Source organism: Aquila chrysaetos, chromosome 2, assembly GCF_900496995.4.
Source record: "Aquila chrysaetos chrysaetos chromosome 2, bAquChr1.4, whole genome shotgun sequence".
Taxonomy (NCBI): Eukaryota; Metazoa; Chordata; class Aves; order Accipitriformes; family Accipitridae; genus Aquila; species Aquila chrysaetos.
Window position 1 is genome coordinate 14,408,500 of NC_044005.1, and position 14,611 is coordinate 14,423,110.

At 38.5% G+C, this 14,611-nt stretch overlaps 1 protein-coding gene across 4 annotated transcripts in view; it reads left to right on the forward strand.

The window, feature by feature from the left end:
• The window catches only part of WARS1 (tryptophanyl-tRNA synthetase 1), a 29,279-nt gene extending 17,511 nt beyond the window's left edge, over nt 1-11,768 (forward strand). For all 4 annotated transcript variants that reach the window (XM_030039466.2, XM_030039473.2, XM_030039482.2 and 1 more), the window contains exons 7-11: nt 208-308; nt 1,569-1,681; nt 2,763-2,936; nt 7,024-7,164; nt 9,081-11,768. In XM_030039466.2, the coding sequence (XP_029895326.1) occupies nt 208-308; nt 1,569-1,681; nt 2,763-2,936; nt 7,024-7,164; nt 9,081-9,239 (688 nt within the window). In that variant the 3' untranslated portion in view covers nt 9,240-11,768. The remainder of the gene's footprint in view (nt 1-207; nt 309-1,568; nt 1,682-2,762; nt 2,937-7,023; nt 7,165-9,080) is intronic.
• Nucleotides 11,769-14,611: the final 2,843 nt, after the last annotated feature.

Consider the following 14,611-nt stretch of genomic DNA (forward strand, 5'->3'; position numbering starts at 1 on the left):
AGGGAAGAATAAATTAAACTTTCAAGGCATAAAATTATTGTTTGTAAATAATTCTTTACTTATCATCTCAATGGGCCACAAAAAGTCCAAAATGGTGAGATTTAATCCTGCAGGTTTTTTGACATTCTCAGCTTTTGGAGTGAGAGTTTCTACCTACAGTTTTCTGCTCTTACTTCTTGTTTTATTTTTCCACTTTCTTTCTCACAGGACAAGTACCGGATTCTACAAAAACATCGTCAAAGTTCAGAAGCATGTTACATTTAACCAAGTGAAAGGAATCTTTGGCTTTACAGACAGTGATTGCATTGGTAGGAAGTAATATGAGTTACTAGAAGTGATGCTTGCTTTCACTCTCTATGGCACTATTTAAGTAATAATTTAAAGAGATTAGTATCTGCCACTCATGAAACGATAGAAAAAGCAAGAAGATCCATGTTTCTAGGCTGATTCTAAAAGGGTGTTATTGTGGTTCCTTCAGTACAGAAAACACTGTACAGTGAAATTTCTAGCACGATATCTACCTATTTGGCCTTAGTAACAGCAAAGTACAAAACACCAATGTTGAAGTGCCCAGGATAGAGAACTATTCCTTTTTTTTTCTTTTTTCTTTTTTTTTAAGCTATAGTCAATTACACCTCCTAGAAATTTCTATACCAAATTTATATAGAAGCTTTTCGCTTCAGAAAAAGTTACGTTAATACAAACACACACACATACACATATATGAAAAAAGTTAAGGAGCGCTCAAAAGCCTAATTATCAAGGTGTTGGGTAACTCTACCTTCCATTTACTTCAGTGTGATTGCAGGTTTCTGTCACATTGGCCAAAAAAAGATTCTGTGTCAAAAATGGCATTAAAACCTTGGTGTTCCTGAGCACTAACATAATTATTTGACCAGTAATTGGGCCAGTGACAGCTTTTCAGCCTTCAGTGTAGCCAAGGAACAGATTCCTACTTCTGTCTTAACAGTGCTCTAATAAAAGTTGGTATTATGATAATTACTTCATTACTGTTTGGAAAAATCTGCTATTTGCTTTCTGTTCTGAGAGGATTTTAATCAGGGAAGCAGGTTGGTCGCTCTGTGATTAAGCACTGTATAAAAAAGAAAGCTAGGCACATCTGAGATGCTTCACGAGTACAGCATGCTTATAGTAATGATTCTAAGATCTTAGAGGGGAACTTGCCTGATAAGTAGCTCTATACTCATTCCCTCACAAAGAGAAAAAAATGAGCAGCTCAGAGTGATGATATAATCAATTGCATTTCTGAGAAGAGTAGATAGTTCAGTGATGAAGGGAGTATGCACTGATGAACCTTTTCTGGAACCTTTGTGATCACAGCCTGCCTTTTTTCATTAATTCCTATGTTATTTGGAGGTTTGTTGACATCATAGAAGTTAAAGGTGAAAAAGTTTCCTCAGATAAGGCAACACTGCTCATTAAAGATAGATATTGGTCTTCAACTGAGTATCTGAATGATTCACTTATGCATTTTACATATTTCAAAAAGTTCTATTTATCATTGCTTATATTGGCTTCTCAGCTTTTCCAAACATGTTGTTTTCTAGGAAAGATCAGCTTTCCTGCAATTCAAGCTGCTCCATCCTTCAGTTCATCATTTCCACAGATCTTCAATGGCAAGGAGAACATTCAGTGTCTTATCCCATGTGCTATTGATCAGGTAAGAAAATCATATTACTTAATTTGGTTTTCATGGATTTGGTTTTGTAATGTACCATTCAAGCTTCATGGTGGTATATCGAAACATCTGTAAAACATTCCTGCAAGCACCTTTCTGGGGCAGAAGCTGGAAGAGAGAAAGGGGTTTTGTGCTGTGTCCTGACAAAGATGAAGGCTTAACCCAACAATCATGTATTCATGTGTTACTCATTCTTGCCAGTTTTGGATCTGTCTTGATCTCAACCCAGTTCACAGTGAGCTGACATCTATGAAAGCAAAGACAGTAAAATCTATGCAAAATTATACTGACATGGGGGTAGGAAGAAACTTTTGGCCATCTCCATGGTAACTAGGTCAAGATGTAATGAGCTTAACTTGCAGCACAAGTGATTTATGTTGAACCATAGCGAAAAAACCTTCTATCAGTAAGAATAAAGAAGCATTGAAATAGTTTGCCAGAAATGTTGCAGAACCTTAACAATTCAGATCTATAGAGAGGATGGAAGAACATCAGCTACAAATGACAGTGATAGTGTTATTACTTTGAGTAAGTATTGTTTCTAGGAATCAAATCCTGTACTGTCTGAATCTTTAGCTATTTTAGTCACAGGGACAGTCACTGGAGGATGATGTACTTACATTCATCAGCCACAATATTATGTAGCAATATTATTGCACTTGGTTTAAGTCAGATCATCAGCACAGCACTGCCAGCTTGATCACGGTTTTAATTCAAATTCTGTGCTGGTGGTTAAATGCTTTGGGAGGAAGCTTGCATCTTAGTCTGCATCCATCTCCAGGTGTACTAAGCATAGTTTTCATAATTATTTGAATTCATGTAAATCTTTGTAAATATGCCTAATAATTGAGGGAATTGGAGTGTACAGCAAAACTCTTGAAGTGAAAAAAAAGAATTTTGTTTGTTCTTCTGGATGAACTGGATTGGAAGTAGGTTCTAGAATGTTTTGTGGGGTTTGGGGTTTTTTTGAGACCACCTGTTAAGGGATGAACAAGTCAGCATTAATCGGCTTTTAAATCACATTTTTCAACTTATTCTTTGCTTTTACTGATGGTTGTTCTAGGATCCTTATTTTAGAATGACCCGAGATGTAGCACCTAGAATTGGACAGCCTAAACCAGCCTTAATGCACTCAGTCTTCTTCCCAGCTTTGCAAGGAGCACAGACAAAAATGAGTGCTAGTGACCCAAACTCCTCCATCTTCCTCACTGATACACCCAAACAAATAAAGACAAAGGTAAGGACCTGCAAAACTTGAGAGCGCAGAACTTTATAACAAAGAGGGGTGGTGGTCCTCACGGTTACAATGGCAATTTTTTAATGTTTTCTTTGAACATATCTGCATCTCTTTTCCCATACACTTCATTGCAAAGCATCTTCAGGAATTGTCCAAGTTATGCAAATTTACCTAGACTGTCAAATATAATCTTTTGCCTTGCCAACAAGTCTAACAGTACAAATACTAGTTAGAATAATGTACAAAATGTCATGTTTGTTTATCTGATATCTGCAGAGCAGCGGTGTAAGAATAAGAGCTGTGGAGGCTGATACTCTAAAAATAAATATTATGTTGCCATAGTTTTGAAATCTGACAGTTCATGCTGTAAACCAAATAAACAGCTCTTTCTCTTCCCTGCCTCTCCTTGCTGGGAGCACCAAGTATTGCACAATGACAGTTACAACACAGGTCAGACTTTTCCTGCTGCTTGGGGATCTGCTGCTGCCATACACTCCTCCCTCCAAATCGCAATTAAACATTATGTTGAATTTCACCTAAGTTTTAGAAGGGTCTTTTTTCCTATCTGAGTATATTCCTAGTGCCCCTTCTAGCTCAGAGGAGAATCCCTCTTATCCAGTGTGAGATGATTTAGTTTAGCAAAAGTTCACTTGTGTTGTGGTATTTTAAAAAAATAAATAAAAATCAGTCTTTGGAAAAAGATTTATAGGTATGATAACCAGACATGAATTAACTATCCGTCAAAACAAGAAAAAAGATGTATATGTTGTTTCTGCTGGGTGGGCTTGGATTAATTCTCTAATGGTTAAACAAACTCATGTATAGGTCAGGTTCTTCTGCAGTAATCTCATAATGATTCATTATCTTCTGTAGAAACTGATTAAACAGTACTGTTTTGAAGAATTGGAATTCTTCATGTGTTTGGATTATAATAATTCCAGTTTATATGCACAGTTACACAGTTGCTTTTTAAAAAAAGCCTATAATTTCAGAATAGAGGATACATGGTTAGTGGTAATGTTGGTAATATTCTTCCATTTTTTCCTGGCAAGTAGTTAGTAACCTGCAAAGAAATCCAAGATGCCTTATGTGCAGTTAGTAAGTCCTCTTTCTGCTATCCTTAAACTAGTTGGAAAAATAACAAAATAATTCTAGCTACTTGGAATATAAAAGCTATAAAGAGAAAATTCTGAACATAATGTAAAGTACTGAGTAATGGAGGGCACACTGAGATTTATTTCAGCTTCTGAAGCCCATCAGAAAGAAGTCTTTATGGAACTAGAACTTGAGTGAAAGACCAAATATTGTTATGGCCGATAAATAAAAAAATAGAGTAGGAAAGGTGACTTCTGGTGATGGGTGTTAAAAAGAGAGTGCCACTGCTGCACAGAAAAAAATTACTGCTTACAGCATTTTTCAGATTGCTAGTACGTTGCTAAGTAATGAGGTTCAAAACTTACAGGTAATAGAAGATGAAAAAATACTAGGTATTGGGAAAGGCTGAGAAGCTTCTGGGAAATCTAAGGAGGTAAATGGCAACATTATAATAAACTAGTCTTATTTCACCTATCAGCACCAAATTACAGCTCAATTATTTGCTTCTTTTCCTAGAAACTGTTATTTAGATTCTAATTCAGGGAAAAGATCAGTGCATCACTATAGATAAACCATTGAAACCCTCAGTCAATGAACAGGTGCCAGAATATGTAAAAAGTGAACTTGAGATTAATATAGGCAACATTTTGTGTAAAACAGTAATGTGTTTTCTCCTGGCATATTGTATTTAATCCCTTTCTTAGTAAGAAGGCAGACTGTAGAGAGGAGGGACATAGAAAAAATTTCATACAAAGACTTTCAAAATCTAGTAAGGAAACAGGTTAGGAGAAGTGCAAAACAATATGTAAAAACTTAGCTGCCTCAGTATCTGTAAACTATTCAGGCTGTCCTACAATATAAGAATAGATGTAACGTGGCAGATGGCAGTTTATTTTCTTTAGATATTTATCAGTGCATCATTTTTGTATGTAATTCGTTGCCACAAGATATCAACTGTAACGTGGTGGCTAGAAAGATTCAAAAAAGCAGTAGACAGTCATACAGATGATAAAAATGTTCAGAAATTGTAAATATATAACAGTTCCTAGGTACCAGAACTAAAAAAAAAAATCTACTTCATATGCATGTGTGTCTCTTGGCTGGTTGATGATGATATCTGAAAAGATACAAGAGCCAAATGAAAGCTCAGCTTATGGTTGAGAAATACTTTTTTCTTCCTGGCAATTTATTTTCTTTTAATTTGTAGGAAGATTAGCATCCTCTGAGAGTTCTACACATGTATAAATTTTTTCAAATTGGCCAGTGGTTTCTGAATTTACTGGGAATGGGATTAGCAGATAGATCTATTCACCAGTGGAGTTCATCTCCCCATAGGAAGCTATGCTTAAGAAGAGAGGGGGAGGGTCAGCAAATATTCCATTTTTAGACTGAACAACAGGGCATTTGTCTAATTTTAGCCATTCTAGCCAGGGGTTTGTAATCTTTACCTTTGCTTTCTCTTGTTTTCCTTTTCCCTGAGAAAACGAGGAGACTAGGTTCTCTCTAGGATTTCTTCAAAAATTCTCCATGCTTTCTTCATGCTGGGTGAAAAACTGGCTGGATGGACGAGCCCAAAGGGTTGTAGTGAATGGAGTTAAATCCAGTTGGCAGCGGGTCACAAGTGGTGTTCCCCAGGGCTCAGTATTGGGGCCGGTTATGTTTAATACCTTTATCAATGATCTGGACGAGGGGATCGGGTGCATCCTCACCAAGTTAGCAGACGACACCAAGTTGGGCGGGAGCATTGATCTGCTGGAGGGTAGGAAGGCTCTACAGAGGGATCTGGACAGGGTGGATCGATGGCCTGAGGACAACGGTATGAGGTTCAACAAGGCCAAGTGCCAAGTGCCGGGTCCTGCACTTGCGTCACAACAACCCCATGGAACGCTCCAGGCTTGGGGAAGAGTGGCTGGAAAGCTGCCCAGCAGAAAAGGACCTGGGGGTGCTGGTTGACAGCTGGCTGAATGTGAGCCGGCAGTGTGCCCAGGTGGCCAAGAAGGGCGATAGCATCCTGGCTTGTATCAGGAATAGTGTGGCCGGCAGGAGCAGGGAAGTGATCGTTCCCCTGTACTGGGCACTGGTGAGGCCGCACTCGAGTACTGTGTTCAGTTTTGGGCCTCTCACTACAGGAAAGACACTGAGGTGCTGGAGCGTGTCCAGAGAAGGGCAACCAAGTTGGCGAGGGGCCTGGAGCACAAGTCTTATGAGGAGTGGCTGAGGGAACTGGGGCTGTTTAGTCTGGAGAAGAGGAGGCTGAGGGGAGACCTGATCGCTCTCTACAACTGCCTGAAGGGGGGTTGTAGTGAGGTGGGTGTTGGTCTCTTCTGTCAGGTGGCTGGAGATAGGACGAGAGGAAATGGCCTCAAGTTGCGGCAAGGGAGGTTTAGGTTGGATATTAGGAAAAATTTCTGTACTAAAAGGGTTGTCAGGCATTGGAACAGGCTGCCCAGGGAAGTCGTTGAGTCACCATCCTTGGAGGTATTCAAAAAGCGCGTATTCAAGGCACTTCAGAACATGGTTTAGTGGGCATGGTTGATGGTTGGACTTGATCTTGAAGGTCTTTTCCAACCTAAATGATTCTATGATTCATCTCCTTCAAAATTAATTTCTTGTTGAAGTGAATATCTTATTTTTTCTTACATAAAGTACATTTCCTGTAAGCACAAATTCTATCCAACAGGCAATTGCTTCAGCAAAAGGGACATAAAACCTTTTTGACTGAATCTTGGGTGGATTACTTTTCATTTTTGCTTTATTTTTGGTCCGGTTATTCTGTCTGGGGTGTATGTTTATAGCCATTTTTCCCTGCTAGCTTCTGATGACCTCCTTTTGCCTCCCAGCTTCAGTCCTGAGGCTCTACATTAACTTGCCCCACTCACCCTTCAGCTAGTCCTTAGTATAGAATTTGAAGGATCGTGATACACCTCTGTTTACAATATAGTAATCCAGAATTTAGTAGAAATTATATCATAAAATCATTATGCTGTTTCAGATCAACAAGCATGCCTTCTCGGGAGGCAGAGATACTATTGAAGAACACAGGAAGTACGGAGGTAACTGTGATGTTGATGTATCTTTTATGTACCTGACTTTCTTCCTAGAAGATGATGACAGGCTTGAACAACTGAAGCAGGTAAGTAGCCAAGTTGAAGATAATACTATTCATTCCTTATTGTGAGGACAAAGCTGTAACTAAGTCCTCCAATGAACCTTCTCCAGGAAGGTAATTGTGGTGTTATTTTTGCACTCTCCATCCCTTGCAAGTTTCAATATTAAGACCTTTCTATTTGTTTGCAATATTCTTCTTTCTCCCAGGTCAATCTAGCTGCTCTTGGAAAAAAAAAAAAAAAAAAAAAAATCCCTAGTATTTTCATAAGGATCTCCAACACCAAGTAGGACAGTATCTCCCCTACCCTTCAAATGAGGCCACCTTAGTGTTAATGTTGTTTTAACTCTGTAATACACTCTGCCTGTTCATAATGTGTAAGGTACCTAAATACTCTGCAAAATTACAAAGGCTCATGTCTAAAGCTTGCTGGTTTTTTCTGGTTTCTTATCACAAGAAATGTAATAGCTATGAGGAGTTGATTCACTGATCACAAGCAAAAACTGCTTCATGTAAGTTGCATTTTCCTTAAACCTATCTGGCTGACTTCTGTCCCTGGGGCAGTAGCAAGACATTTCACTTCCTTCAGCTCTATGATCATTATCAATACTAAGCAGTATGCGTTCTCTGGAAGGCAGTATCTGCGGTTGATAGTACCCATGTCACATCGATTTATCAGCTTTCTCCTACTGGGAACAGCTGCAAGAACATCAAGAGCTGCAGCTTCCTCTCCAACCCTCTACTCTTTCCCACACAAGAGCAGAGTTCGATAGCTACTAATTCACATGCAAACTGTTATAAATTCTTTACGGAAATCTGGAGCACATTTGACATATTGAGCAGTTTTCCATTAGTCTCCAACCACTGCAACAATACCAGCATAACTCTGCTACAGAGCTCAAATCCTAGACCACAGCCAGCAGCTTGGTGCAGTGCTGCCTCAGAACCAGATTAGAGAACATGAAGTCGCTGCTTATAGCGGCATTAGTGGAGCTGTTTCAGTTATGGTGCTAGAAGGAGAAACTTTTAGAACTTGATACTCAAGAGGAAGCATTGTCAGTGTTTTTATAATAAACAAACAAACAAACAAACAAAATCATCCCCCAAAAAAACACCACTGAAATTACAACAATTCAGTTTATTCTTGTTAGCATGTTTTGCTGTTGCTGAGTGAGCATCAGTAACAGTTGCACCTTGAATAGGTGTTATGAATGACTTGATGACAAGGGGAGGTAAGATTATCAGGTTTATTGCTATTTCAGTCAGTAACAGTTGCACCTTGAATTGGTGTTGTGAATGACTTGATGGCAAGGGGAGGTAAGATTATCACGTTTATTGCTATTTCAAATCATAGTTGAATGGCCCCACCTATGGTTTCTAACCAGGGCTGAACCAGTCAGCTGTTAGCCTGTGCTTCTAGTTAAAGCATTTTCAGTATTGGACCAATTGAACAGATTACCAACTGTGAATATGACTACTAGTGTGAACATAGATTCTGACTGTCCTTGCTATAAAAAGGATACTTTAATCATATCTAATCTCTTACACAAATGCAATGAGAGAAAGATATGAGAATTTGTACCTCTTACTGCAAAAAACAGCTTAGGGTAACTGTTTATTTGAACTGGGATTCTGGGGAGAAAAATATGAAGTTTCCTGCAAATAATTACAGGATTTCTTAGTTAAATTCTTGCGAATGTAGCTTATTCAGTCCATATAACTTGTCACATATGAAATTGCCCAGCCGCCTTAATCTTTTACAAGGCAACAAGCAAGTTTGCAAGTTACATTTTCAGAGTGATACCACATGATCTTCTAAGGCATGTGCTTATTTTTAAGACATCCAAATCTGTATTTGCTAGGGCCAGGCTTTTAAAGAAATATATGACACTGAGTCTTTTTCCATATAGCACCGTTTTTAGCAATCAACATTTTCTTGACAGGCATACACAAGCGGGGAATTGCTCACGGGGGAGCTGAAGAAGGTTCTTATTGAAACACTGCAGCCCTTGATAGCAGCTCATCAAGAGCGACGGAAGCAGGTCACAGATGAAATGGTGAAGCAATTCATGACTCCACGGAAGCTAGCTTTTGAATTTTGAAGAAATGCCTATGTAACTTACTACTGGATAAACCAAAACTGAGTAATTGTTGTCTTCTGTTGTATGTCATCACTCCCTGGTTATATACAGCCTGCAATCGGTGCTTTATAAATACAGCTTTTAATGAGTTAATTCCAATGAACATCAGAGTACAGGAAAAGTTTAAAATAGGACTCGCATCTATTTAAAATCAGAATATGCAAGACAGAATTGCCCAATCTTGCAGAAAAGCATGTCTGTCAGCACAACACTATTTGGTTGTATTTCATGTTGAAAATATAAATAAAACTTCCATTTTGATGATAAAGCCTAACTTGTAAATTGTTTTAGATATGTTGGTAAGAGGTCACATCTCAAACTAATAACTAGTAGCTCCATTTTCTTTTGTCCTGTGTACCTTGGTTTACTAGACTGCATGCCCTTTTGGGCTACTGGGAACATGCTGCACAGAAAAAGATAGTGAATGTTACAAAGTAGATTACACAGTGACTTAGGCCTCAGATCCATAGAGAAAAAATGGAGATCTGTGACAACACAGGAGAAAGAATATCAGGCTGGTTTTGCTACCGTCTTCCTCTTTGACCTGGGGCAAATCACAGAAAACTCACTGTACTTTTCTTTCTGCAGCTTTTTAACTGGTCTGACTGTGTCTGGAGGGAGGAGGTTATCACAAGGTTATAAAGTTCCTTCATATGCTCAGGTGGAAGACAGTATAGAATGCAAATTTTAGTTTCTAGTTATAAAAAAATACCAAGTGTTAAATCATGCTGTGAAAATGAAGTTGCTGCTGGTCACAGGGATACTTGTAGTACTGTCTGTTCTGTTTTACTGCGCCAAGTCATTTAAACTAGGGGTACTTATTTTAAGATGTATTCCAGTGAGAAAATACACTTTGTTAAAATACCTCATGTAATATTTAATTATCTCCTTTTTTAAAAAGAACTTCAATGTCTTTGCTATGATTTATGGAAGAAAAATTCAAATTATTAGCTAATTTGTTTTAATATGTACAATGCTGAATCCAAACTGTTAGATCTGCCTTGTATTTATATAGAGTAGAAAGTTAGTAGTCCAGACATAGTCTTATCTAAATCAAATAAAAATACCTTTGATAACACAGGTGGGTATTGATGTGTGGTATTTGCAAATCATTTAAAAATATAAGGAAGGCACTTGAATGAGGTGTGAAAGATTTAAACTTTAACAGGTTCTGTACTGTGGGGCCTAGTGGACATATATCAACTGTAGCATTCTTTTTTAAAAAAGAAAAAAAAACTAAAATTAAAAAGCATACTTTTAATTTGACTGTAAACCTTTGAAGTCAGCTGATTACACTTGGGTTGAGGGAGAAGTTTCAAGGGTGAGACTCCTCACTGACTTCAGTCAACCTTGGATCAGCCTGTTAGTAGATGAGAATGTTCTGGGCTATTTGTGCTGCCTGAAGCTGGTGCCGCTGCCTTCCCACCAGTAGTGGTTCTGTAACAGCATACGTGTCCTCTCCAGCAATGACCTTGCATTTCTGAGATGGAAATGCCAGTGTGCCAAGTTGTATATGAAGGGCCCCTGTTAGTTTGTGTTTGTGCAAGGTACCAAGGAAAGACTGGAATGCAAGGCAAGTTTAGTCCTATTGCATGCATTTCAAACTTGTGCTAAAAATAGCAATGCTAAGCTTTTGTCTTTTTCTTTACAGTTTATGTGAGCTGGCATCACTAATCTAATGCCATTGACTTTAATGTATTAAAGTAAATGTTTACCAGCGACTGTCTCTCTGTAACCCACAGACGTAGTATCTCAGTGCTAACAAGTGTTTAACAATCAGTAGAAAAGCTTTTTTTTTTTTTTTTTTAAGTGGTAGAGCAATTCTTAGGAAAAAAAATAGCTGCTTAAATCCAGTAGTAAAGAAACTAATTCTTGGTTACTTTAGATTTTAGCGATGACCTTACTGTTTTTGCAGTCTACTACTCTTTGTCATCTTTAAGCTATACATAAAAGATAAGACTTAAATTGACTTTTAAAGAGCTTTTACAAACTCATAATGCAAATTTCTTCTTTAAAATATTATATGCAGATTTGTCCTGCAAGATTTATTTCATTAAGGATTAATTTAGTTATTCAGGAAAGGGAAATATGCTGTAGGAGAAATAGTAGTGTGTCCTATTCTAATTAAGCATATGGACTAATTTAACAACACAATAATTAATATCTGTTTTGAAAGTTCTAGAAAGGAAAGTGATAGCAAAATTATTTAGTATTTGTTTACTGAGCAAGCACCTTGTTCAAGTACTCTGATGAATTCTTACAAACATGTTTCTCAAATGACACAGTTTCTCAGAGGAGTCTTGGCAAATTCCTAAATCTGTTGTAATTACAATTCGTGTCCCAGAGGTATTTAAAAGTCAAGACAAGGCAGTCTTCAAAAGCATGCATGAAATGTCTAAGAATGTTATCAGGCAATGTTCATTACATTTTCCTCAATTTGCTCGTATTTTGTTCATCTCACTGTAATAAAAATGTAGATAAAAGTCCGTATCAAACTTCTTTGATTTTACTCTTTCCTTTTTTTTTTTTTTTTAAATTTTTAAAAGGCTTAATTTACACTTACTCTATTTTTGACGTCTCTTCCTACCCTTTTAGGTGTTGATTTAGTCATCTGATGGATCTGGTCCTTGTTTTGATGTCCAATGCCTTTCAAGTAGTGAAATAGGCTGCCTTATAACCCCCTCTATCCAGTCCTACCACGTGGTCTTCAGATTGCTCCCAGAGAAAGCTAATAAGGGTCAGTTGTCCAAAGATTAACTGGTCACAAGCAAGACTGGATATTGCATTTCCCTGTCTGCAGCAGCCAGCTCAGAAAGAGGGAAAGGTCGATGTGACCCATTTACAATAACGCTTCAGTAGGTTTGGCATAAAGACTGGTACTTAAGTGGAAACATGGTACTCCACAATTGCTGTTGTCTGAAAAGCACGGATTCTGAATAGCTTCACATGGCTCTTCCACAGTCACCAAGTGACTCTTGTCAAGTCATCATGAAATGGCATGCTGAAACCTAATTGGATATTCATAAACATTGTCAGAGAAAACCGGTATTACCAGCAACATGAAAACATGAAGCAGAATGTGCCTTCCAAAGAAAATTTTCTTTTTTTCAAGGCTATCAACTTTGTTACTGAAAGAAGTCATCTGAACAACAAGCTACAGTCCCTGTAGCAGCGTAAACCCAGTATCAGTACAGCAAATGTGGTGTCTTCATTCTGTTAGCTAATTTATCAAATTAAATAGTTGGCCTTCAGCTAGCTGATTTATCAGATTAAGTAGTTCTGTGAGTGGCTGAAGGTCAAGGTAATATAAAGAAATCAGAAAATAAAGCAGTCAAGTTCTAAAATCCTGAAGCCAAACACTCAGTTTGGTGTGTATGTAGTAAAGTACATGATATGTATGATGTGTCATGTCATTAAACAAAAACTGGTTCATATTTATGTGCCTGTGTTTACAGTACTTGCACAGTCAATTCCTGTTCCTGTTGGTAGTTTGTATCAGTGCGAATTAGCTGTGAGTTCTTGCTCTAAGGCAGGTTGTCGTACTCTGTGTATATTTTTTCCAGTAAAGGCCTGTGAACAGGATGGATTGCAAAGCAGTTACCTTCCTGAAATAAGCTGCCTGAAGATGCAACTTCGTCTCTTGTGTGGTATTTGTTCAGGCCGCATGAGAACCTGCTTTTATATGGTGCTGAACACCCTGAGGCTTACAGTTTTCAGCCCCTCACACTGGCTTCCACAGTTGTCCCACTCATTTTTACAATTCATCTGTAATTCCTGTTTCTTGAAACCAGCTGTATTTCAGTTACATCCACAGGAGGAGACATCTGTAGTCATCTGAACACATGAGCCTATTAGGAAAGCTGAGCTACTTTATCTTCAAACCTTGGGCTGACCATGGATGGTATCAACACTGCCTAACAATAAATGGTTGGTTGTTTAGTCTGATTTGCGGGCAGTTTCTTACTGTCTCTGTTCAGAGGAGGTAATGCCTGAGAACAAGGTCAGCTGAGAATAATACAGCATGAAGGAGTCTGATTCCAGAAAACATCCAGGCAGAGCTGGGATAAATCACTACTGGGATGGGACAGCACTCAGTTAAATGCAACCCTTGTAGAAAGAGGTGAGGGTAGTAGGCTCTTAAGAGCCATCTTAAGAGGAATTCCAAATCTTGAGGACTTAATTAAATCTTCTGTTGTAAGGACTTTCTGACTAAAGGAAGTTTGGTGCTGACGGCCCAAGATGTAACTGGGGGTGGTAGGTTGCTGAGGCCATAAGCGCTTTGGGTGAGAATCCGGTTCAGTGTTGTGTCTTTCATTTCACTCCCCTCTAAGGTGACATACTCTGCACCTGCCTGGTCTTTTAACCCAGCTCTTGCATCAGCTGTAAGAGCTGCTTAGACTCTTGAGAGAAGAATTATGTTTTTTGTTTGAGAGTACGGCTGTGAACATGTTTAAAAAAAACAGTTGAAGGCTTAGATTTCCAGGGGACAGTTCTGGAGCTTTTTACTGGTCTCTGTCTGGAGTGGAAGAAGTCCCCTTTATTCTTTTCTAGTAGCACCTGAAATTTTTTAACTTGTCATTCTAGTACAAGATCCTTTTTTCTATGTCCAGGGTAGCTGATAAGTCCTGTCTGCTGCAAAATTACTGTCAGTGTAGTCAAAGCCATGCTATCAACTGGTGAAAGTGGCTGTGGACCAGAAGGGCATAAACCCTACTTTAAAAAATGTAGTCTTCCTCTTTCCCTCCAAAAACACACTTTCAGCAGAATCTGACAGGCTGGATGCAGTCCGCTCCAGATGTCATCATCCAGGGATTAAAACAGAGACAGAAAACAAATACACTGCTCCTGAGGTGGGATGAGCAAATTAAAGTATTTCTGGGCTTAGGGGTTTTCCTTCAGAAGCAATAGTGTGGGTGTTGTTTTTTTCAACTGACATGTTGATGAAACTTTACCATTGTGAAAAAGAAATAATTGTTAAGAAAGTCAGAAATTCTTTCAGAATGTACCTTTGACAATAAAACATTTGGCTGCTCCTAACAGCGTAGTTTAAAGGGAGAGAAGGGTATACGCTTTTAAAAAGCTGTAAATCTTTATTATACTCTACAACTTTGCAATTCTCCTTTAACTTGCCTGATCTCCCCCCACCCCCCGCCAGCGCACAGATTTTATGGCAGCCTTTCATTTGAGAAGCAAAGAGGGTTTGCATCTATTTCTACCCTCATTCCAGGATGAGAACAGATTGCCTGCAAAGCTGTGCCAAGCTCTGGAGAGCGGCAGTGCCGTCAGCCTCCAGCAAGGGACTGATGCTGTAGAGCTCAGAGCTGCATAGGGAG